This window comes from Plecotus auritus (genome assembly GCF_963455305.1).
Source record: "Plecotus auritus genome assembly, chromosome: 1".
NCBI classification, from domain to species: Eukaryota; Metazoa; Chordata; class Mammalia; order Chiroptera; family Vespertilionidae; genus Plecotus; species Plecotus auritus.
In genome coordinates this window covers 174,383,096-174,407,848 of record NC_137770.1, presented here as the reverse complement: position 1 = coordinate 174,407,848, position 24,753 = coordinate 174,383,096, and the positions used below count along the sequence as shown (strand labels likewise).

At 41.3% G+C, this 24,753-nt stretch overlaps 1 protein-coding gene across 1 annotated transcript in view; it reads right to left on the bottom strand.

Annotated features, from left to right (window-relative positions):
* Positions 1-24,440, bottom strand: part of CENPE (centromere protein E) — a 76,492-nt gene extending 52,052 nt beyond the window's left edge. The window contains exons 1-13 of the mRNA XM_080640585.1: positions 24,334-24,440; positions 19,871-19,962; positions 16,755-16,844; positions 16,513-16,631; positions 15,661-15,780; positions 14,633-14,714; positions 14,407-14,474; positions 14,268-14,333; positions 9,670-9,721; positions 8,043-8,130; positions 7,572-7,701; positions 6,097-6,216; positions 4,345-4,503 (exon numbers count right to left, since the gene is read on the bottom strand). Of these exons, the coding sequence (XP_080496711.1) occupies positions 4,345-4,503; positions 6,097-6,216; positions 7,572-7,701; positions 8,043-8,130; positions 9,670-9,721; positions 14,268-14,333; positions 14,407-14,474; positions 14,633-14,714; positions 15,661-15,780; positions 16,513-16,631; positions 16,755-16,844; positions 19,871-19,962; positions 24,334-24,389 (1,242 nt within the window). The 5' untranslated portion in view covers positions 24,390-24,440. The remainder of the gene's footprint in view (positions 1-4,344; positions 4,504-6,096; positions 6,217-7,571; positions 7,702-8,042; positions 8,131-9,669; positions 9,722-14,267; positions 14,334-14,406; positions 14,475-14,632; positions 14,715-15,660; positions 15,781-16,512; positions 16,632-16,754; positions 16,845-19,870; positions 19,963-24,333) is intronic.
* Between the last annotated feature and the right edge of the window lie 313 nt (positions 24,441-24,753).

Genomic DNA, 24,753 nt, shown 5'->3' with positions numbered 1-24,753 from the left:
TCACGCAGTTAATAAAACAAGGGAAATAGTTTCCGTTTTTTAAGAATGATTGCCTTGCTATAATTCTTATCAAGCCTAGTTTAAGATCTTATCAGCCTAAGGACATACTGAGATAAGAAAACATACTCAAACTTTTCAAATCAGTGTTTAACCCCATCATAAATTTGATGAAACTATTTAAATTTTCTAAAAAATTGGAATATTTACTTATAAATTTCTCCAGGACTTAGTTGAAAGAAATTGGGTAACACATAATCCTTAAAAGAAGCACCTTTAGGAACCCAGCTTGAAGTGGGAAGGAGCAGACAGGTAGCCCATTTGAATTTCCTCTCACAGGGCCCTTCACAATGCCAATTATCTTCCAATTTGGCTAACTAATGCCTCCACCAGTGCTCCTGGTCTCATTTGTTCCTTTCTCTCGTGGGACCCTGCTCCCTTAATGACCTGTTCATTTGTCATTTTCACTAGGCTCCTTCCTCTCAGCTTTACAAATGCACAAGCCTCTGTTTGCTTTTGATTAAAACAAAAAGCAAAAAAGAAAAAACCACAAAAAAATCTTGACTCCTTACTCTCCTTAGCTACCATTTTCTTTCTGTTTCTGCACCATCTTCTTCCTCATTCCTTCAAAGACACCTACCTCCTGGTTCTTATCCCACTAAGCTAAATGTCCTCACCACTCACTCCTTTCCTGGTTTCTCTTCCTCTGCTCACCTTCTGTTTGTGGTTTTCCATATTTCATAGCTACCATTCTTCTCTTATCCCTCTACTAGTACAAGCATTGTCTGATCTTATTTGATCCTCTCAACAATCCTCTATTACCATATCCATTTAATAAAGAAGCCGAGGGTCCAAAAAGTTTGGAGAAGTTGTGTACAATCTTACACCCAATTGGTGGCTGAGCCCAGGCCTGTAACTTCAGAGCCTATCCACTAACCACTCCACTGCATTGCCTTTCAAGATTTTCTGCATGATATAGGTATTTGTATAATGTAGATATATATCTGTATGACTGCATGCTTTCATGCTCCTACCACACAATATCTTTTTGCTTAAAATAGCCCTTTCCACAGCCTGCTTTGCAAAAGCCCAGTCATTAAAATCCTTCACTTTAAAGACTTTCAGCTCAAATCCATCTGCTCCCAACCCACTCCTGAACCTTGCCATTATAGGAAATTCCTAAACCTAGACCTCCTACTCTATCTAAAGTTCCTATCCTTCCACCTCATTGATTCAGTCAATTCCATTTTGGCGATCAAGCTTAAGAGGGAGCTCTATTTCCTTGATCCACTTCCTTCTTCTTGCCAGCTCCCTCTTGGTTCTCATCTCATCATCTTAGATTCCATAGATGATCACTTGAATCATGCTTTTGGGTCAACAGCCTCAAATTATTTGACCCATTCTCTGTTCCTTACACCTATTCCAACCCAGTGAACACTCAATGAATTACACTACCTCCTCAGCCTTTATCAATCTCCTGGTTTCTCTTCCTCTGCCCACCTTCTGTCAGAGCCATACAGCCAGAAGTCTGGCTGCTAACATCACCTGGGTCTTTAATGCTGCCTGGCCGCACTCCTCTCCACGTGGGCTTTCTTTTCCATTATTACAAAGGCTAACCTATTGCAAACCCTTAGCACAGTGGTTGGCAAACTCATTAGTCAACAGAGCCAAATATCAACAGTACAACGATTGAGATTTTTTTTGAAAACCGACTTCTGCGCATGGGCCACGAAGTTTCAGTTGCACTGTACTTGCGTGCCCACACGTAGTATTTTGTGGAAGAGCCACACTCAAGGGGCCAAAGAGCCGCATGTGGCTCGCGAGCCGCGGTTTGCCGACCACTGCCTTAGCGTGTCTACAAACTTGTGTCTTTACCATCTCCTGCCACCACAGCATAAAAAAAATAAACTTCCTATTTCACAAAGAAAATATAAGCCTAAATTTATGAAAGCATTACTTGCACTGAAGCCTATCCTTTCCTCTGTCCTTGTTATAATAAACAGGTGTTTCTCCCTCTACCTAAGTCCAGACCTTCTGCTGTATTAAAGATGCCATCCCTTTGGGCCATCTCAACCCACTGCAAGGTGGCTTTCACTCCCAACACATAACACAAATTGCTTTTGCAAATGAGCTTCTTGTTTCTAAATCCCAATTTTTTTTGGTCTACATGTATCTTATTGAACTTCTCAGTAGAATGTGACACACTGCCTCTCTGGAATAGTCTCTTCCTCTCATGACCACATTCACTTGTTTCCTTAACTCTACAGCTTACCCCTAGGCTCCTTTATGGATTCTTCTTCTCTGCCTTTCTTTACCTACAAAGTTGCTGTTTCTTAGGGTTTTGTCTTTGGCCCTCTGTGTTCTCAACATGTTCCCAAAGCAAGCTCATCCATTCACAAGACTTTAATTTGGATCAATCTGTAATGTTTATGTCCAAATGGCTATCTGCATCTCAGATCTTTCACTTGATTTTCATACACTTGCATTTTCAACTATCTGACACCTTTAATGTCTCAAATCCAAACTCTGAGCAGCGTCACTGCTCTATATTCCTTGTCCCTTAATGCAATGAGTACTGCTGCCAGCTATCCAGTAAGCCTAGCAATGCCTGCAAGTCATTCTGGAAACCTCCTTCTCCCTTTCCCTGCCTCCCATATCTAAACACTCACAGACTCCTGTTGAATCGCCCTCCCAAAAAGCTCTTCAGTTTATCCAATATTAGAGCCACCATCCTTGTAGAGGCCCAATCAATCTGATGTGCATACCAGCTCTACACCTTTCTAAAATGCAATTCTGATCATGTTACTTACAAGGCTTTGTTCCTGTCCTTAGCATAACGTAAAGTTTAAAACTTTCGATGTGATTTAAAATGCCCCTGCCACCAGAACATTTTAAGTCCAAGAAACATGTTTTTTTTTTCCACAACTTCTGTACATGTAGATGTCTTCCTGAACCACTCATCCCTACATCTTTAATTGGGCTATTTTCTAATCATCACTCAGTCAATACATAGTTCTTGAGGTCTTCTATATACCTAGCATGGTGATTTGAACATAATGTATATTAATAATAACCTTAATAGCAAATCTTTACTGAGGGTTTGCTATATGGAATGTTAAACACATTCTATATTACTTCTCACATCAATCCTATAAGGTAGGGATCAGGCTGTCTCACTGATTAGGAAACTGCAGCAAAGTATCTATACTTATAAAAGGGGAGTATGCTAATTAGACTGGGAGACCTTTCAGACATCCTGGACAAAGCCATGGTGGCGGGGCCGAGGCAGAGGCAGTTAGGAGCAATCAGGTCGGCGGGGTGGGGGGGGAGTTGGGGGTGAGCTGGCCGGCGGGGAGGGGGGGTCAGTTGGGGGCGATCAGGCCAGCGGGGGTAAGGGGGGGCAGTTGGGGGCGATCAGGCCAGCAGGGGAGCAGTTAGGAGGCAATCAAGGCTGGCAGGGGAGCAGTTAGGGGGCGATCAGGCTGGCAGGCAGAGGCGGTTAGGGGCGATCAGGCAGGGAGGCAGGCAAGTGGTTAGGAGCCAGTGGTCCTGGATTACAAGAGGGATCCCGGATTGGAGAGGGTGCAGGCCGGGCTGAGGGACTCCTGCTCCTGTGTACAAATTTCTATTTGGGCCTCTACTCTATAATAATGAAAGCATAATATGCTAATTAGACCAGACGTCCTTCCGGATGAAGCTGGGGCTGCGAAGGAAGCCGGGGTCTGGGTGCCAGAGGGAAGCTAGTGCCGGCAGTGGGGGGGAAGGAAGGCCTACTCTTGCACGAATTTCGTGCATTGGGCCTCTAGAATTTAAGAAATTGCTTAAGGCCCAGAGTTAGGAACTGACAGAATTGGGATTCAAATCCAGGCAGTTCAGCTCCAGAGGTCATTCTCTTAACTATTACACCACCAGACCCCAAAAATATCTGCTGGACAACAGATATCCAACTGTTCTAGTAGAAACAAAAAGAACACATACTGGGAGCCAGAATTCTGATCTCTATGTTGACTTATATTCTAGTTCAATTTTCCTGAGATGAATATTTGTTTAAAGAGAAAATATTCCCACTCTAGATGTCTGTGGTTCCCAATCACCTAATCAATTTTATTAGAATTTCTTAAGAAGCACATTTCAAATCTATTCCTTGATTATATACCAGACTTCTTGAATTTGTATCTCTGCATGTGGGAATCAGGAATGTGTACAGGCAAATACACAAAAAGTTCTGAGTTTCTTGAATATACTGTATCAAAGGATAAGAAATACATAACTAGAGAATAAACATATAGGAATGCCAATTCTATTCTCTATATACCAAGTTTAAGCTGTCAACATTTACATTTTTACCTTTAATTCCTGTTGTGATGTGAGGGAAGAAGAGGTCACCAGCATTCGTGTTAAGTTTTGAATTTTCTCAATCTGTACTTTTTGAAGCAGATCTTTTTCTTCCAAAAGTTGAGCCAATTGGTCTTTTTCCATTGCCTGGGCCCGAGTCTCTATAGAAACCTACAGAACATAATATTCAGTTATATTAATGAATATGGCTAGGTTTCAAAACCTTGAAAAGTAACCTAAAAGAATATAAATTTTTGAGAACCATGAACATTTTAATGTTACTAAAATAAAATACTCTACCTGCAGAACACCAATATGCAGTTACCATAACAGTTTCTCAATCTTATAATAAAACCAGTAAAATATACAGTTCTCCTCATATGCATACTCAGTATGCCATGTATAAGATTGTAACAATGCTGTTAGAGCAATTCTATTTAAACAAAAAAAAAATAAATAAATAAAAGGAAGGGAGAGGGAGAGAGAAACATCGATTAGAGACATCTATCGAACACCTCCTGCATGCCCCCTACTGGGGATCAAACCGGCAACGTGGGCATATGTCCTGACCAGAGTTGAACCATGACCTCCTGGTTCATAGGTCAATGCTTAACCGCAGAGCCACCAGCCGGGCTAGAGCAATTCTATTAAGTGCCTGAAAATATATAACATGCAGAGAAGTCAGAAAAGTAGAGACCTGAATACCTACAGCAAAAGAAGAGATTTTTTTTTTTTTAAGACTACCATATGGTATCTCAGAGTTCATCTTTTAAAAGATCACTTGGGGACCATAATGATTAAGACAAATAAATTACAATGACAAGTGATCATGCTATTTTATTAGATTGATACTGCAGGGTTAGAAAAGGAATTCAAGATAACATGAAACTACAGAAAGTAGTTTTAGAGGCTGTTACATGTAAAGAAGGTGTGTTTGCAAACAAAGAACATTTTGAACTTGAAAAACACTCTTACATGTACTATTACCAATAATTTAGTCAAACCTTTTCTTCTGTGCAAAAGAAATCAATAGCTTATAGAAATAATAGGAGTTTTTATAAATGCATTTGCTTCTGTTGGGGAGAATTACTTGGGACAATTTTTGTCTCCAAAGAATTTGCTAAGTGTTGTATAAAATATTATGTTAAATCTGCATAAAATCAGGATTAAAAATGTATTTGTTAGTAAAAAAAAAAAAAAAAAAAGTAGTTTTATGTAACCATACATGGTTTCCCTTTTTAACTCACTTCCCTATATTTGTGACAATTTTTAAAAAGTATCTGCTTAGCCTGGCTGATGTGGGTCAGTGGTTGAGCATTGACCTATGAACCAGAAAGTTTCAGTTCGATTCCTAATCAGGGCATGCCCAGGTTGCAGGCTTGATCCCCAGTGGGGGGCGTGGAGAAGGCAGCTGATGAATGATTTTCTTTCATCATTGATGTTTCTATCTCTCCTTCTCCCTTCCTCTCTGAAGTCATAAAAATATATTTTTTTAAAAAAGGTATTTACTTGGTCCATTTAAAAATCTCAAATTTTGCCCTTTGGAAATGAAAAATGAAAAATGAAATAGAAAATAATTGCAAGAAACCAAATCTTTCAGTTTATAGTGAATTAAACTAAAACTTTTGAGTTATTTCTTCTTAGTTGAAAACTGTTTTAAAGTTAGGTCACATGACACATATATTGATGATTTTTCTGAACATTTAGGCAGATCTCAATTCTATTTCTGTCCCCTTCTTTACTGAAATACATGGTTCAACATACCTCCTCTAACTGTTTTTTAAGGTCCATTATTTCTTTTCTATATCTTTTCAGGAGAGCTTCATCACTCGATACCTCATTTACATAAGGAGTATTCTTCATATATTTAGCAGTACTGGCAAACTGGAAAAAAATATGAGTGTTAAGTGCTCGAAACTAAAACATTTATTTTAGTCAATATTTAGGTTTCTTGTAGTTAAGTTTTGTAGAGAAAAATCAATGCTCTTTCAGGATGGCTTAATACTTTTCAACACAAAGAACATTCTGTGTGCTGTAACAATTCCTGTAACCTACCCTGAAACTGAAATATCTTAAAGGAGAGTCAACTATTTTAAAGACAGATGGTGACAGAAAACCTATAAACACTGCTTACTAGAATCCCATCTACCCTTCAAAATCCAATGCAAATTGTTCCCTCTACCTGAAGCTTTGCTTTAAGTCAAAAGTATCTGTTCTTTCTTTGAATTCTATCCTACTTATTAGTCACATAACTATTAGTCCAAGGCAATTATGTTGGAAAACAGTTTAATCTTCCCCATAAGACTATAAATTCTGTGAAGTCAGGGACTCTATCTTCTATCTTTGTTTCTCTGACAGTACCTTGATCCAGTGCTCTATAGCTCTTTAAAGCAATTTTTCTTAAAGTAATTATCAGAAGTAACTTTAAGTGGTAACATGGTGACCATTAAATCACTGAACCCTTCTTTGAAAAAGCTATTCTATTGAAATTTCTCATCTTTCTTTTAACTCCCTCTCCCCTGCAACAAAAACAAACCCAAAACAGAAAGTACAGGCTTTAAGCTCAGAGTCAAGGCATGCAACAATTAGCTAGCAGGAATTTAAGAATTATTGTTATAAAGACAAACACTTTTTTGAATCAACTTCCACCTGTTGCAAGTGATTCTAGTTTTCATTTATGGGACTGATAAAAAGTATCCTATAATAAATTAAGTAAAAAAGTGAGTTATTTAGATAAAAATATCATGTTAATTTCAGTAAAAGTGTTGGATATGGCAAAAATTGTGGAGATGAGACACGAATGATTAAAATCTGGGAAAATTAAAAAATTCTATTTAGTAGACAGCACATTAATTTTAACAGGTTTGTTATGTCAATGAAAAAAAGAAAACACAGCTAGCCTGGCCGCTGTTGCTCAATGGTTGGAGCATCAGTCCACACAAAGGGTTGTGGGTTCAATTTCCTGTCAAGGGTTGCAAGTTCGATTGCTGGTCCTAGTCGGGGTGCTCACAGGAGGCAACCAATTGATGTGTCTCTCTCACATCAATGTTTCTCTCTCTTATCTTCCTCCTTCCCTTCCATTCTCTCTTAAAAAAAAAATCAATAGAAAAATGAATAAAAACAAAAAACCCAAAATAAAACCAAAAAACCTACAGCTAAGCTTAGTAGGTATTTTTTTTCTTTTTTAAGGTGATTTCCCCCCAAATTAAGATGAGATAAAAAAAAAAAATCAAACTCACCTGGAGAGTACTAAGAGTTTCATCAAAAGACACTGGAGTAATTGTGCAGATAATACGTGTTTTGGCATTTCCTCCCAAGGAATTCTGGAGAATTCGTGTTAATTTGCTATCTCGATAATTTATGAAACCCCTGGGTGAGAAATGAGTTTGGGAAGAAAAAGAGTAAGAATTTTTATATAACAAAAATGATTACTTTATTAATGCAGAACTTTAAAGTAGCTACAGCTTTAAAAATAAATTCTTTTCAGGTTAAAGAGGGCAGATAAAAATTACTGACTACTAATATTTAAAATAAGTTAATTTAGCTGGTCATAGTCATAGGTATAAGAAGTCATGCATGCTCACAGAATCACAAAAGCTTTTGAATATCTGAAAGAAATCAGCACTTTTATTTGTCACTGAACTATAATAATTTTCAACCTCATGAAAAATGTAAGCATTAACAGGTAAATGACAATGGGATAAACTTACCCAACTTGCCCATCACTAAGTTTCTTGATCACTTGTCCCAAAATAAATAAACTTCGATTTATATTACAGCCTTCCTTAAGTCGCACACCTGCATTTATTAAACAAATATGAAAACTAAAATTGATTTCTGTACTACATGATGAACTTATTTACCAGTAAGTTATACGATAAATTAGAAATAAAAGGGTCAGATGCTAATGTCTATGCTTTCGACTAGATCTGAGCCCACCTTTTATACCACTGGTAGAAGGAGCTCTCTCCCTATTCCTCCCATCTATTGAATGAATCAGCAAAGTTGTCATCTGAGAGAACTAGCAAAAGGAAAATGACTACGAATCAGAAGGAGGAAAAGCCCATTTCCCAGAAGAGCCTCTGACTCCTCAGTTCAAATCTATTTTTTCCAAACCTCACAAGCAACTGTAGACTTACAATGAAGTTAGTTCCTATAGGCTCACAACCAAAAAAGTTTTCATTTTAAAATTGTTAATATGCTCAAATGGCTCAAACATTAAAAAAAAAAAGTACATTGAAAAAGCTCTCTGTCACTTTTTTTAAAAAAATATATTTTTATTGATTTCAGGGAGGAAGGGAGAGATAGAAACATCAATGATGAGAGAGAATCATTGACCGGCTGCCTCCTGCACGAGCCCACAACCTGGGCATGTGCCCTTGACCAGAATCGAACCTGGGACCCTTAAGTCCACAGGCTGACGCTCTATCCACTGAGCCAAACTGGCTAGGGCTCTCTCTCACTTTCATGCTTCATTCAACCTATTCCTGTTTCTATTCCAGCAAACCATTTTTATTAGTTTATTTTTCTAGAGATTTTTATAAATATAAGTCCATACATATTACTTTCTCCCCTTTCTTTTTTACACTAATAATAGTATACTAAATACACTACTTTTTCATTTGGCAGCTGTTATTTCAGGTGCATTATTCAGCTATGACTATAATATTGCTGCTAAACAAGCCAGCTTAAAACAACAAGCATTTATTTCTTATTTACAGGTCTGAGAATTCACTGGTTTGGTGGATATAGGCCACCCTCAGCTGAGTGTGTCTATGTCAGGCTGAAAGAAATTAATGTAGAGAGGCTTGACATCTTTATGATTGTGAACCTTCCCATCTACGTATGCTTTTCCATTTGTGTAAGTATATGGGTATGTTCTTCAGGTCTGTTTTAAAGTTTTCTTTATGCTGGTCTTGTGAAATTTTTGTTGAGTTTCATCCCAGGTATTACATCCTTTAAGTCATTGCTGTAAATGGAGTCTTTTGTACGCTTAATATTCTAATTGGTTGTTGTTTGTATCGTGAGAGTTATTAATGTCAGCATATTAATTTTGTACCCCACTACCTTTCTGAATTTCCTTACTGATTATGACAATTTGGTTTTCATGGTACTCTCAGGAGCTTTCCAGCTATATAATCCTAATATCCGCACAGTTTTAGTTTTTAATTGATGCTACAGTAGCCTGAAGTAACTAGAAGGTGATTTTTGCATTAAAGACCTTTATCACAAAATTATTATTGCCATTACGTTATTAGTTTCTAAAATGCATGCTAGCACTTTTTATTCTGTAAAAAAGGAAAACATTCAAACCAACACTGCATGAGTTTTCATTACCTTCAGCACCTGTTTGAGCAGCTCTTTCACTGCCTGCAAGATCAACCAAATTCTGAAAGAGATGGAAATAAATCTTTAGGAAGGGTAACCTGACATAATGAAATCCAAACTGAAAGAACATTTTTAATGCATGGCTTATCTGAACACCACTCTTATACCGCTGTCTCTCACCCCACTGTCTAGGCCTTCTCTTTTCTGAGTCCAACTGATCTCTATTCCGTGTTCCTTAACTATACTGTATCCTCCATAATGCTGACAGAATAGGTTCTCTGGTTCCTACACAAAGTTCAAAACCTAACCACGGTGAACATGATTCTTTACAAGCTGGCACCTGTGTTGCTCCAACATTATATCTATTCATTGCTTACTCTTAACTACTCACTAAATGGAACTACATGCACTATGCCCTACACACCTCATGTGCTTCCACACTTGCAAGTGCTATCTTTTGCCACTCCCCTTTAGTTAGTTTGAATGTTCTAGTATGCCTTTACTCATTATTCAGGACCAAAGGCAAATGTTACCTCCTCGATGCAGTTTTGCCAACTTTACCCTTCATCCCACCTTGAATGCATTGCTTTTCAACTGTGTACAGAGAGGTGTTTACAGCTATGACTTATTCTTATAGTGCTGAGCTAGTCATTTGTATCTCCCAACACATTGAAGCATCTTTAAAAGCACAGGCCCCTCTTCATTTCACAAATGTTGTTGAAAAAAGTGACTGCCTGTCATGCTGCAGATGGTTTGTTGGGTACTAGGAATACAACGTGAACCGGACAAATGAAGGCTCCTGCTCTCAGAGAGCTTATCTTCTACATGGGGTGGGATGAGGAGAGGAGAAAGTTGGTGAGAAGAGAGAAAAAGACACACAGATTAAGAAACATTTCATGTAAGTGTAATACAGGTAATTTAAAGAGTGCTGGGAGAGAAGAGGAAGGGACAGAGAAAGGTCTTCGGATTGGGTGGTTGGGGAAGGCCTTCCATTAAACCAGGGAACCTTTTTTCTGCCAAGGGCCATTTGGATATTTATAATGTCATTCGCTTAATATAATTCAGTTAATATAAATTTATGTTGCTATGAATAAAGCTCCTAGATTTATTGAATTTCCAGTCCTGCCAGTGGTTATCTTGGCAGGGACAGACTAAATATCCAGCCCGCAGGGCGGACATTCCCCACCCCTTGCATTAGACTAAGATTAGAAATGACAGAAAAGAGGGAGCCAGCCATGCAAAGACCAAGGGAACTGTATTTAAGAATAAAGAATAGACAGTACACCCAGTCACAAAGTAATAACAAGGTTAGTGCATTCAAAACATAGAAAGGGCGGCACTGGAGGAGTGAGTTAAAGATAGGACAAGATAGGGTAAGAACTCTGGATTTTCTAAGTGCAAGGGGAAATTATGAGAGGGCTTTAAGCAAGAGTGACATGTCTTGATTTAACTTTCTGAAGGATCAACTGTGAAACCCGAGGTGGAGAAAGGATTGGGGAGGGTCAAGAGAGGCAGCAGGGAGCCCAGATAGGAATGTGAGTGTGAGACAATGGTGGCTTGAGCTAGGCAGGGAGCAGTGGAGACAGTAAGTAGTGGAGGGATGTTTTCTTTATTCTTTCATCTCCAGAGCCCAGTACTATGCTCACAACATGGTAAAGGCTCAATAAATATTCTTAATGCATTTAAAGTCAGAGATTTAAATTATTTCTCTGTGGAGACTTGCAGGAATGGCAGGTAATTCTGTACCATTACTCTGTAGTTCTATCTCAGATACTTCTTTCTCTAAAATACTCAGAGAAGTCTAATCTTTTTTGTAGAGTATTTATTACAGATAACCCAGATACATAATAACAGGGCAAAGTGGTGATGAAGGCAGTATGAATTAAGGTATAAGATGGGAATGAGCATTAGTATTCAAAGATATAAAGAATATATAAGAGAGGAGCTCATGTGGAGTAGAAAGAAGTAAAGTTAGATGGCCCAAGAGTGGCCAGATCTTGACTATGGGAGAGACACAACAAAATCAGTACTTAATAACATTTGAAATGAAGATCAAAGTCATGAAGCCAGGTCCAGGAGAATGATATAGCAATTTAAGAGAGATGAGTACCTAAATGAGTATGACACCCAGGAGAATGTTGAAAGATAAAATCAGTAAGAAATGGTTATAACTGGATAAAAGGGAAGGCAGAAAAAGAGCCAAAATGACTTGGGTTTCCAGCCTATGTGACCAGGACAATGCTGGTACAACTGGAAAAAAAGGAATACTTACTATGATAGGAAGAAATTAATTTGGTTTTAGACACACTGAAGTTTGAGACAAGAGTGGGACATCCTATATAATAAAAGGTTAATATGCAAACAGACGGAACGGCAGAACAACCGAACGGTGGCTATGATGTACACTGACCACCAGGGGGTGCACACGGAACATGTTGGGTGTGGGCAGCTAGAGGCAGAGTGCGGAACAGGGCGGGGGTTGGCTACGGTGGGATGGTGGTGCAGGTGAGCAGGGGCACCAGACCAAGGTGGGGTGCGGGTCACTGTCATTGGGGCGAGCCTCCGGTGGTTACTGAAATTTCTTTGCTCCTGTGTGCGCCACGGTCCTGCCCAGTGCTCGCTCCTGCTGCTGATGCCGATCCCCCTCACACCCACTGCCGGTGCCAGAGCTGCCGCTCACAGTCACTGCTGGCGCTGGCCCCATTTGCACCCGCTGCCAGAGCCCAGCACCAGTCCCGATTGCTTGGCACTGTCAGCAGGTGCAAGTGGTGGCTGCCGGCCCTGATCACCCCTCAGGGCTTCTCCACCTTCCCCTGTCCTGAGAGATGATCAGGGCTAGCAGCTGCTGCTCGCACCCACTGATGGTGCCAGCCCCGCTCACACCCGCTGCTGGCACCGGCCCCAATCACTCTGCACTGTCAGTGGGTGCGAGTGGGGCCGGTGCTGTCAGCGCATGGGAGCGGTAGTGGCGGGAGCAGGGCTGCCTGCAGACAGGGGACTAGGAGCTGTGGTGGGAGGGGCGGGGTGGGAGCACAGAGGTTGGGCTGAGACCTGTGCTCACCGCAGCCTCGCAGCCCACAGTTCCTTTCAAGGTGCACAAATTTGTGCACTGGGCCCCCAGTACCATTATTATAATCATTAGGAAGACATGTATTAGAACTTAGAGACTCTAGATAAAATAAACATTTGGCCATCATTAACACAGAAGTGATAACAATGTCTGAGAGCACGCATGGGAAGTAAGAAAGACCACAGAACAGCCTGTGTGTTTGTTAGAAGGGTAGGAGAAAAGAGGCCACATAAGGGAATAGAGAAGAAGCATAGCTAAGAGAACATGGATCTTATCACAAAAAGGCTAGGAAATGCTCAGCCACCTACAAAGAGTCAGAAAATGATCCTTTAGGGAACACTTCTTCCTAAGAAGATACTTAAGAGTGAGAGGCTAGAAGGTTGTTGGATCAGATGGAACCTATGGTCCCTAAATGAGAGCATCAAACAATATGAGAAAGTCATCAAATGGATCACTGAACATGTCAAGAGTATTAAAGCTAAATTATTAAGAGAAAAGTTGGAAATGTAGTGATATATCACAGACCAGGTTTGGAAAACAAGACTGAAGTTAAATTTTTTGATGTTAAATTAAAGCAAGACTAGTTTACTAAAATAAACTTTGCACTTGTATGGTAAAGTAAGTAAAGTAAACTAGAATTAGATATTTAAGACTGATTTTTCAAAATCTAAAAATGAACAAACATATTATAGATTTATTACTTTTCCCCCTGAAGTTTTCAAATCAAATAGAGTAAACTTAAACATCAAGATAAAGAATTTAGGCCTTGAAGACAGAGAATAAAACAATAATGAATAAGAAGGAAGCATGAAAAGAGACAGAAATGATATAGAACAACAATGTGAGGTTTATTTATGTGAAAAAAGAAATGTTTGCATAATGCTTATAGTCATTTATTCAACAAAGAGGACTGAACATAAACTACAGTATGTACAAGTGTTGGGACTACAAGTTGAATGAGATCTCACTCTTGCTTTCCAGGGATTTACAGTCTAAAACACTGTGTTTATAATATCAACTATACTTTTTTATTTACTTAAGAATGAACTTGAATGTGATTTATTTTTAAACCATCCCACTTAAGTTTTTGTTTATCTCACAAGTCTTAATTCTATTGGCTGAGACTAAAAAGCCAAAAAACAAAGACACTGACTGCCCCCCACCCAATTCCAAGATTATGTGAACTCTTAAATGTGTATGAAAAACAAATAAACAAAAAAACAAACAAAAAAACCCACAAAAAAACCCAAACAAAACAAACCCCCCTTCATTACTGTCAGAGAAAGCCTCAAATCTGACAGTCCTAACATCTAAATTTTAGGAGATGGCAGCCATACATAAAAGGAAGAAAGATCCTCTAAATTCTTCCTACATTTTAGCTAGTAATTTTATGCTATGTATGACACTAGTTAAACCACTATTTATAGATGGTTCTATTTAGCTCAGTTAACAGTCCTTATGAAACCAAACATCCTGCAGCTGAGTCCAATTTTGCTTTGGCCTATAAGGTACATTATCACGGTTTATCAATACTCACCAAGTGGGACACCTTGACAGATCCTTCACAATTAGAAGGTTCACCTTTCTCTCTGCTTTCCAAAATCTAGAAGGAAAAGGAAACTTGTAGAAAAATTAGTGCATTCTTAATTGGAAAGACCAAATAGAGAATTACCTACCATTCTAAAAATGGTATGAGAACGACTGCTTCTTTGATTCATTTTTGTAATTCCATAATGTCTATTCTCTGTAAAAAAAAATGATTCATATTTCAGCAGTGTATGTCAAAATTTTAAAAAGTTAACTTTTATTTTAGCTAAAAAGTGAAAGTGTGACTTGAAGCCTAAATGCATTCAATTGAATAGTTTTTACAATGTTTTGAAGAAATACAGAATAAAGTCTTACTTTCTCCCTTTCTGATCCACTTCAAAGCCATTTCTGATGTAGAGACAACTTCTTCTGTGAGGTCAGATACATACACATTCCGCTGAAACAAGTTTAATTATGGAAGAGTAAAGAAATAGAAAACACTTAAAAGTTTGCATATCAAAAAGAAGGTGCAAACTATGATAGAATACATTTTTAGAAGTTAAAAATGCAAAACAAAAACTATAGCATGAAAATAACAAGTAAACCTATGATCTTTACAATTTACTTCCTATATCAAAGCACACCAAATTCTAACCTGAAACTTCCATCTTGCTCTTTTTAGGCACTTACACCAATATATTACAGCTGTCAATATTTAAAAACTACACATACAGGGTGACAAAAGTAGGTATACAGTTGTGAGTATACAAAACACAGAATTTATTTAATTATTTTAGAATTTATTCTTGTATTATTATATTACTAGAGGCCTGGTGCACAAAATTCATGCACGGGGTGGGGGGTGTCCCCTCAGCCTGGCCTCTGCTCTTTTGCAGTCCAGGAGCCCTTGGGGGATGTCCAACTGACGGCTTCAGCCTTCACCCCACGGAGAGTGGGCCGAAGCTGTTAGTGGGACATCCTTAGCGCTGCCCCGGAGGCGGGAGAGGCTCCTGCCACCGCGGCTGCACTCGCCAGCTGTGAGCCCGGCTCAGGGCTTCTGGCTGAGTGGCACTCCCCCTGTGGGAGCGCACTGACCACCAGGGGGCAGCTCCTGCATTGAGTGTCTACCCCTGGTGGTCAGTGTGCGTTATAGCAACTCGTTGTTCCGCCGTTTGGTTGATTTGCATATTAGCCTTTTATTATATAAATTTGTTACAACTGTAAACCTACTTTTGCCTACTGTGTATTGCTTAAAAAGGGATCTTTATAATCACGTAAGAAAAAATAAAATAAACCATAGATACAGCACTTAAAAATATAGAAATTAAAGGTAAACGTTCAAGAACAACAATCCCAATAAATAAGTCTCTTTTTTGAGCTACTTTGTTAACTCTGCTACTCACATTGAAGTCTTCCCGAATTATTAAAGGCTTCATTTTTCGAGTGTCACAAAGTAAGTCTGTAATGGTTTCATTGTATATTTCCATGTAAGACACACGCAAGAGAAATTCCCTATCAGGAAACTAGAAGAAAAAACAACAACAAAACATTAATCACCCATTTAGGAAAACCTAATACTAAATACTTATGTGTTACATTAATATTAAAATATTGTTTGAGAAACTATCCCCTTAAAACAAACAAACAAACAAACCCCCCCCCCCCCTAAAAATCCCTTTATGGTTCTATATTAACAATGATAAACACAAAACTATAAAAGCAAAAGCACTGTTTCAGAAAAATATAGTATCATAGAATTAGAAGAGTGCCTAGTCCAAACCTATAAGCTCAAAATAAAACCCTACCCACAGATGTTCCATAAAAACATTAAAAATCATTAAAATAATAATAAGTAATTTAAATGCAATCAACTCTTAACTAATTAGGCTGCCTTATCTGGCCCTCTGCTGCCCTTATCTTTTATCTACATCTATTTTTACTGCTTCTTGGTAATCACTGGTAGTTAAACAAAGGCAGTAAGGAGTTAACCATTCTGATAAGACTTTCCTGTTTCTTAATGCCCATTTTGTGCTGGGAGTATTACTATTTCAAGCAAAAAATGAAGAACTTTAAGCTCTGAAGTAAGTTTGTGGAAAAAAAGTAAATCTATGCCATGCCTTTCTTCTCTCCCCATAGATAATCAAGAGATAACTGTAAATCTACTTCCTTTCATCATTACGAGAGAACACTGAAGTTGCTATCCTATTATTACTACTTTTACCTGTATATACTAGAAATTTAGCTAAGTTATTTACCTTCTCAATTTTTTGGAAAATGTCATGAATTGCTCTGGGTATTACTCCCAAATAATCTCCTGAACCCATCATAGTATATGTTTTTCCTGAAGCAGTCTGCCCATAGGCAAATATAGTACCTGCAAAAACAAAACACACACACTCAAAGGTTTAAAAAAAAGAGAGAGAGTACAGAGTGTAAAACTATCAATATTTGTTGAACAGATGGCCCAGACTAAAATGTTTCTGCAATGAATACAAACCATTGTAGCCTTGTATGGCAGAATCTATGATAGGCACTGCTATTTCTTCATAAACATCTTTAGTGGTTTCATTACTATCAAAGACACGATCTAAACAAACAAAAAAACATGAGTTAAACCAAACAAACTGGATTTTCGTCTTAATTAGTAGTTGCTCAAAGAAATAAAATTGTCAGGATATAGTATAAAATATTTAAGACTATATTTCCTTCAACTTTTTGGTCCTCTGAAAATATACTTTTCTGTAAAATGTGTTGATTCTCACACCTAAACCCCACCCAAACAAACAAAACTCCACCCAAGAAAATGTCATCTATTCTATGTACTTTCAAGAGGCAATAGGGCATAGTGGCTGAATATGGAGTCTTGAAATAGATTATCTACAAATCCTGGTTCTGAGACTTACTAGCTGTGAGACTTTGGGCAAGGTGGTTGATATCACTGTGCCTCAGTTCCCTAATTTGTTAAACCAATATGCTATATTACCTTTTTCATAGAATTATTCTAAACATTAGGTTAATACTTAGGAAATGAGAACTATTACTATTCTTTGGGAAATTTCAATGTTTAGAATATCCAGCGAAAAGGACTAGCCCAAACTAAATCAACAAATGCAAACATTTGAAAGAAAAGTACTGAAAAAAGTTGAATTTAGAGGGAATGACTATTTTGCTGGTTGCTAAAGGCTAGGTTTAGGACAGAGAGCATTTTCCCTGAATTCACTAGTCTAGGAAGTGGTTTTCTGCTTTTGTTAGCAAATTAAAAATGGACCACTCTTGCAGTGGTAGCCTCACATTAAAAAGCTCACAAGCAATTAATTTGTGAATCAAGAGGGAAATGGATCAACCCACAATGAGAAATTCAGTGATCACACTGCTTGCACCATGCCCATATATCTACCCTGTTGGCAGAACTATATGGAAAACCCAAGTTCCATCTGAAGGCTGCTTAGGCATCATGATTTCTGAGCAAGGAGAGATGACGGGATGATTCAAATATAAATGCCATCTGATTCAGATAGGTGAATGAGTCAAAATCCTCAATGGGCATATACGGCTTCTGAGAATCTGTAGTACCTGAGTCGAAATGCTTTCGCATTCATTGCTTTTGGTTTTATAATCTCTGTCACATATTGCTTTACCTTTAATTTTTTTTAAAATATATTTTATTGATTTTTTACAGAGAGGAAGAGAGAGGGATAGAGCCAGAAACATTGATGAGAGAGAAACATCGATCAGCTGCCTCCTGCACACCCCCCACTGGGGATGTGCCCGCAATCAAGGCACATGCCCTTGACCGGAATCGAACCTGGGACCCTTCAGTCCGCAGGCCGACGCTCTATCCACTAAGCCAAACTGGTCAGGGCATATTGCTTTACCTTTTAAAAATTATGTTAATCCCCTCAAATAGTCCTTTACCAGGAATAATTTTCTCTACTATATGTCTTGGCTCCAGAACCTTATATGTTGGCTTTCTACATTAACACTGTTTTGACACTCATTCCTAAGGTTGTTGAGGACACTTCACTGTCGCTCTTTGGTGCCTAAGTGGCAGCATGGTAGTATGGTTACAACACAGATTTGGAGCCTGACTTCCACTTGCTGGCTGTGTGACTCTGGGCCTCTGTTTTAGTCCTGTTCTAAAATGGGAAGGTACCTATCACATAGTATCTACTGCATAGGCTTGTTGGAGGATCAAATGAGTTAATATTATGAAGAGCTTAGAACAGTGTCTGGCACATTGGCAACACTGTTACATATTAAATCAATACAACAAATCAGTCTAGTCAACCTGTAGGGCAGGGGTGGGGAACCATTTTTCTGCCAAGGGCCATTGGGATATTTATAACATCATTCTCAGGCCATACAAAATTATCAACTTAAAAAGTAGCCAGCTACATTTGGTTAAACACTTTAATTAGCTTACCCTAATGCCTTGGCAAGGCCAGACCAAATGATTTCTTGGGTCTCTAAGGCCCATGTTCCCTACCCTTGCTTTAAGGACCTTTAAGTCCCTTTGTCCTAGGTAGCTCTCCCTCATCCTGCAGGTCCCAGTTTAAGTGGTACCATTTCAGACACCTAGCTAGATTCCTCACTATAAGCTTCCACAAAGCTTGCCATAATAAGTGTAATTACTTATTAAGGTGTCCCTTCTGACATAAGATAAGCTCCTTAAAAATAGGGGTGAACCCTTGCGGTATTTTAGCAAAGAACGAATATCTTCCCTACTTATTGTTGAAAGATTTCTTGAAAATAATTGTGGAAAAAATACTAAATTGAAAGAAAGATCTTAAAGATGACTTGACATTAAGTGACATATTTTAGGCCTATGAAGTTTTAGGCCATAAATACACTAATAAATAAGAGGGAAAAATGATAGTTTTAGTCATAAGACACTCTGACCATGACTGTGTTTAAATATCAATTTATCATCTTACTTTTCATACATGGACGAGCAATTTTTTTAAGGTACCCACTGAAGCAGTTACCAAAAGGCTTGGTCTCATCTTTAATGACAAATCCAGTATTATTCACAAGCTTTTGTACTCTTTGTTATTGTTAATCCTCAGCCTAGGATATTTTTCCCACTGTTTTTAAATATATATATATTATTGATTTCAGAGGAAGGAAGAGGGAGAGATAGAAACATCAATGATGAGAGAGAATCACTGATCAGCTGCCTCCTGAATACCCCGTACGGGGGATTGAGCCTGCAACTCAGGCATGTGCCCTGACGGGAATCAAACCTGGAACCCTTCAGTTTACAGGCCGACACTCTATTCACTGAGCCAAAGCAGCCAGGGCTTTCCATTGATTTTTAGAGAAAGTGGAAGGGAGAGGGAGAGAGTTCATTGTAAAATGCCTGAGTGCCAGCCAGTAGGATCTTTCTGACAGGACAGAGAGAAACATAGATGTGAGAGAATCACATCGACTGGTTGCCTCCGCACAAGCCTCGATCAGGGCTGGCGATCCAGCCTGAAACTGAGGAACATGCCCCTGACCAGAATCAAACCAACCGGAGACCCTTCAGTCTGAGCCAAACCGGCTAGAGCAAGCCTTTGTATTCTTAATAGGAACAGAATAACAGGTTAACTTTTGATGTTAGTATAAGCTTACCAAAATTAAAGGATTTACTCCCATCCACTTGATAAATAGCATTATTGCCAGTTTTCCAATAAACTTGGGTAGCTTCTCCAAGAGCTTCTTCTCTAAAACAATAAAACACTACATTTTACTATAACTGGTCAAAGAAACAATGTTATATGAAAAATAATTTGAAATATTTCATTTTCTGAATACTATTTTAAAAGATGGTAATGACATCTATCCTATCTAATAAAAGATTAATATGCAAATTAACCATCACTCTGCTACACCACAAGCCACGCCCACCAGCCAATCAGGAGCAAGTATGCAAATTAACCCCAAACCAAGATGGCTGCAGCCACGGAGCGAGCAGGAGGATTGGGTTTCCTCGGAAATGGAGGAAGCCAAGCTTTCCACAAACCCTGGCAGGCCCAGGCCTCCACTCAAGGCTACAAAGTTTTAATTATAGAAGATAAATAAATCCCAACAAAAATGGCAGCAGCCACAGAGCTGGAGAGATCAGGAGGCTAGGGTTGTCCCCAGCGATGGAGGAAGCCAAGCTTCTGCATCCCTGGCCTGTCTTGGCCTCCACTTAAGGCTACAAAGTTTCAGTTATAGAAGATAAATAAATCCCAACAGAAATGGCTGCTGCCATGAAGTGAGCAGAAGACTTGGCTCCACTCCAGGCTACAAAGTTTCAATTGTAGAAGATAAATAAATCCCAGATACCAGGGCCTCCGCTTGGGTCGCTGGGGGGCGTGGCCGGCCTGCAAACCACCACAGGCCCCTTGCCCAGGCCGCCCCACACCCCAAGGGAACCCCCACCCTGATCTGGGACACCCTTCAGGGCAAACCAGCTGGTCCCCACCCATGCACCAGGCCTCTATCCTATCTAATAACAGAGTAATATGCAGATTGACCATCACTCCAACACACAAGATGGCTGCGCCCATGTGGTCAAAGATCCTGCCCCCATGTGGACACAAGATGGCCACCACAAGATGACCAGCAGGGGAGGGCAGTTGGAAGGGACCAGGCCTGCAAGGGAGGGCAGTTAGGGGTGACCAGGACGGCAGAGGAGGAAAGTTGGGGGTGACTAGGCCTGCAGGGAAGGACAGTTGGGGGGGACCCAGGCCTTCAGGGGAGAGCAGTTGGGGGGAACTAGGCCTGCAGGGGAGGGCAGTTAGGGGTGACCAGGCCTGCAGGGGAGGGCAGTTAGGGGTGACCAGGCCTGCAGGGGAGGGCAGTTAGGGGCAAACAGGCTGGCAGGGGAGCAGTTAGGCATCAATCAGGCTGGCAGGGGAGTGGTCAGGTGGTGATCAGGCTGGCAGGCAAAAGCGGTTAGGGGCAATCAGGAAGGCAGGCAGGCAAGCAGTTGGGAGTCAGCAGTCCTGGATTGTGAGAGGGATGTCTGATTGTGAGAGGGCAGTCAGACATCCCTGGAGGGGTCCCAGATTGGAGAGGGTGCAGGCTGGGCTGAGGGACACGCACCCCCCATACACAAATTCCGTGCACCGGGCCTCTAGTATCAGATAAACATGGAAAATCCACCTTTGGGGGGGGGGGGTGGGTCAACACTTTTAAACAGGGCTTCAATAACCTGCTGCCCTCTCATGGGCATTTCATTTCGAAGCTCTTCACTCCCATCGTCTTACCCAGTACTGGCAGCTGAAAGACAGACCCAAACTGCAACCCTGCTTACGTCCCTCTCCCTTAAATCCTTAAAAAAATAAATAAATAAATAAAAAAATATATATATATATACACACACACACACACACACACACACACACACACACATATATATATTCTTGATTTTAGAGAGGAAGGGAGAGAGAGAGAGAGAGAGAGAGAAACATCAATGATGAGAGAGAATCATTGATAGGCTGCCTCCTTCATGCCCCCCTACTGGGGATCGAGCCCACAACCCAGGCATGTGCCCTTGGTAGGAATCAAACCTGGGACCCTTCTATCCATTGAGCCAAACCAGCTAGGGCTCCCTTAAATCCTTTAAAAGTCACCTGAAGTCCTTACTATGGCACAGGAGACCTGGATTATGTTTCTCTCTCTTCAACCTTATCTTCTAAACTAGTGGCCTGGTGCATGAAATTCCTGCACATTAAAAGGGGATTAATTAGAGGAAATAATTTAATATTGCTATTTGCCCTTTCTCTATGATAGAAGTGTCAGAGATGTAAGAAAATTAGTAAAATGTATATGAAAACCTTCCTCCTGTCAGAGTCTGGGGCACACTACGGGATCCAGAGTCAAGTCCCTGCCCACCCACATGTGCCTCAAACTCACGTGAGACCTAGATCTGGCGCCCCCCCCCCCCCCCCGCCCCTCTGGATCTATTGGGCTAGATCCAGAGAAAGAGAGTTCGTTGTAAAGGGTGACAAGTCCCACCCTTGTCAAGCCCCACCAGGCAGGGACGTAGCCTCAGGTCCCTTGGCCTGGCGCCAGGATGGGGGGCATAGCCTGAGGTCCCCCAGCCCAGACCGGGGCAGGGGGCGTGCCTTGAGGTCCCCCGTCAAGCCCTACCAGGTGGGGGACACGGCCTGAGATCCCCTGTCAAGCCCCGCCAGGTGGAGGGTTGCGGCCGGAGTTCCCCCAACCCAGCACTGGGGGTGCACCTTGAGGTCCCTTGTCAATCTCTGCCAGGCAGGGGGGGCGCAGCCTTAGGTCCCCCGGCCTGGTGCCAGGGTAGGGGGAGCAGCCTGAGGTCCCCTGTCAAGCCCCACTTGGTGGGGGGCATGGCCTGAGGTCCCCTGGCCTGGTGCTGGGACGGGGGGAGCAGCCTGAGGTCCCCTAGCCCAGCACCAGGACGGGAAGTGCACCTTGAGGTCCCCCATCAAGCCCCGCTGGGTGAGGGGGCGCAGCCTGATGTCCCCTGTCAAGCACTGCTGGGTGGGCGACATGGCCTGAGGTCCCCTGTCAAGCCCTGTGGGGGAGGGCGTAGCCTCAGGTCCCTGCTGATTGTTCGCTAAGACTCCTTATGGGAACTTGGCCTCAGCTGTGGGTGCAGCCATCTTTGTGATGGAGTGATGGTCAATTAGCACATTCCCTCTTTATTAGATAGGATTCCTCTATCTATCGGAGGAATAGATTCTATCCTAACTCCCTACTAATTACCTGAAGGTTCCCACAGGATAATAGATTCAACCCCTCTGCACCTGGAATATCCTGACTAACCTTTCCATTAAGTAACTTTATTCTTTCACTAGAAGCCCGGCATACGAAATTAGTGTGTGGGTACGGTTCCTAGGCCTGGTCTTCGATCAGGGCACTCTTCCCCAGCTGCCCTCAGCTGGCCTCGCCCCTGGCTGCCACCAACCCCGGTTCCCCGTTGGCCATCAGGCAATCAGAGCCTGCCGGCCAGGGAAAGGGGCCAAGAGGTGGTCAGTGTGCCTCATAGTGACTGGCCCTGTGGTCGTTAGGCCGTTAGGGTCAATTTGCATATTACCCTTTTATTATATAGGATTCATGAAGTGTCAGGAGTTTCCTGACAGGAGCCCTGCCTCTCCCCCAAACTGTCATCTCACCAAAGGCCTATGAGGCCTCCGGCAAACACTCTCCACCAGCCTATGGTAACACTTGCCAAGGTGTATTGTAATAGTTTCTTTATGGGGTGAAGGCCGGGGACTAGAGAAGCAAACACACTTTAGTACCTCCCCTCCCTGCTTTTTCTCTATAGCATTTATTACTCGCATATCAACCTTTAACATTCTACATTTTTTTACTTTACTTTCTGTCTCTGCCGCCCCAATGTAAGATCCACAGGGCAACAATGACAGTATCTGTTTAGTACAGTACACCGTATTAAAAAAAAAAAAATCCATGTAGATTACCAGTCATTCCACTTTCTGCATGTTGTAATACTAATGAAGTATTAGGTGCCTACTGAATACGATGCAAAAAATAAATAAATTAAAAAAGATAAAAAAGGCTCGTCCTGGCTCTTAAGGAGCATACAGCCAGGAGGGAGACAGCTCCTGGTAACATGCCTGAGTGCCGGTAGGACCTTTCCGACAGGACTTTCCCAGCGGCTGGGTGGGTGGATGCAGGTGGGGGAGAAGCAGCGCAGGGCTGTCTCTAAGGTTGACCACACTTGAGTTTTTTCGATTTAAGAGAATCCGCAGCTGGAATGTATCTTTTAGATCCTTCCCTGCTACTTGACAGATAAGGGAACCCAGGCCTGCAGCGGGTGAGCGGATCAAGGAGAAGGGATTAAAGACCATTGTGCACACCCCAAGGACACTGACAACAGTTCGGAGAAGGTCAAGGGAGGGGGTGGGTGGAGGTGGGCAAAGGGTGGGGAGGGAGACACCTACGATAACGCCAATATTAAAATATGTTTTATTAAAAAACTAAAAAGGATAAGCGGCCGAGTTACTAAGCAGCGGCGCCCGGCGGCAGCAACTCTGGGAAATCCCGCAGGCTTCACCTCTTGGGCTGGGGCCGCAGGGCACCGGGTCGCGGTCGGGCACACCTACCTGCTGTTGAGCGGGCGGACCCGCACGCAGACGGCCACGGCTCCTTCCTCCGCCATCCTGTCACGTCAGGCCCCAGGGAAGCGTCCTAGACCCTCAGCGCTCGCGATGCGGAGGCCGCGGGCCGCCCCGCCTTTAAGTTTAAATTTTCCCAAACGCCGCTGCTGATTGGGCGAGGTCTCTATGACGTCAAGGGCCGTTCCACCTGCGTCGCGGCGCGGGGGGCGCGAGGCCGGCGGGCGCGTCCACGGATATGGAAGTGGGTGTAAAGGGTCTGGAGGAGGGTGGTTGCAGTGAGGGATCCGTGATAAATAAATAGCTATTACCTGCTATAAGCCACTGAAGTGCAGGACGCCATTTCACCCTAAAAGTTTGCAATATGCAGAAAAAACACACAATTTTTTTTCACCTACAAAATAGAAT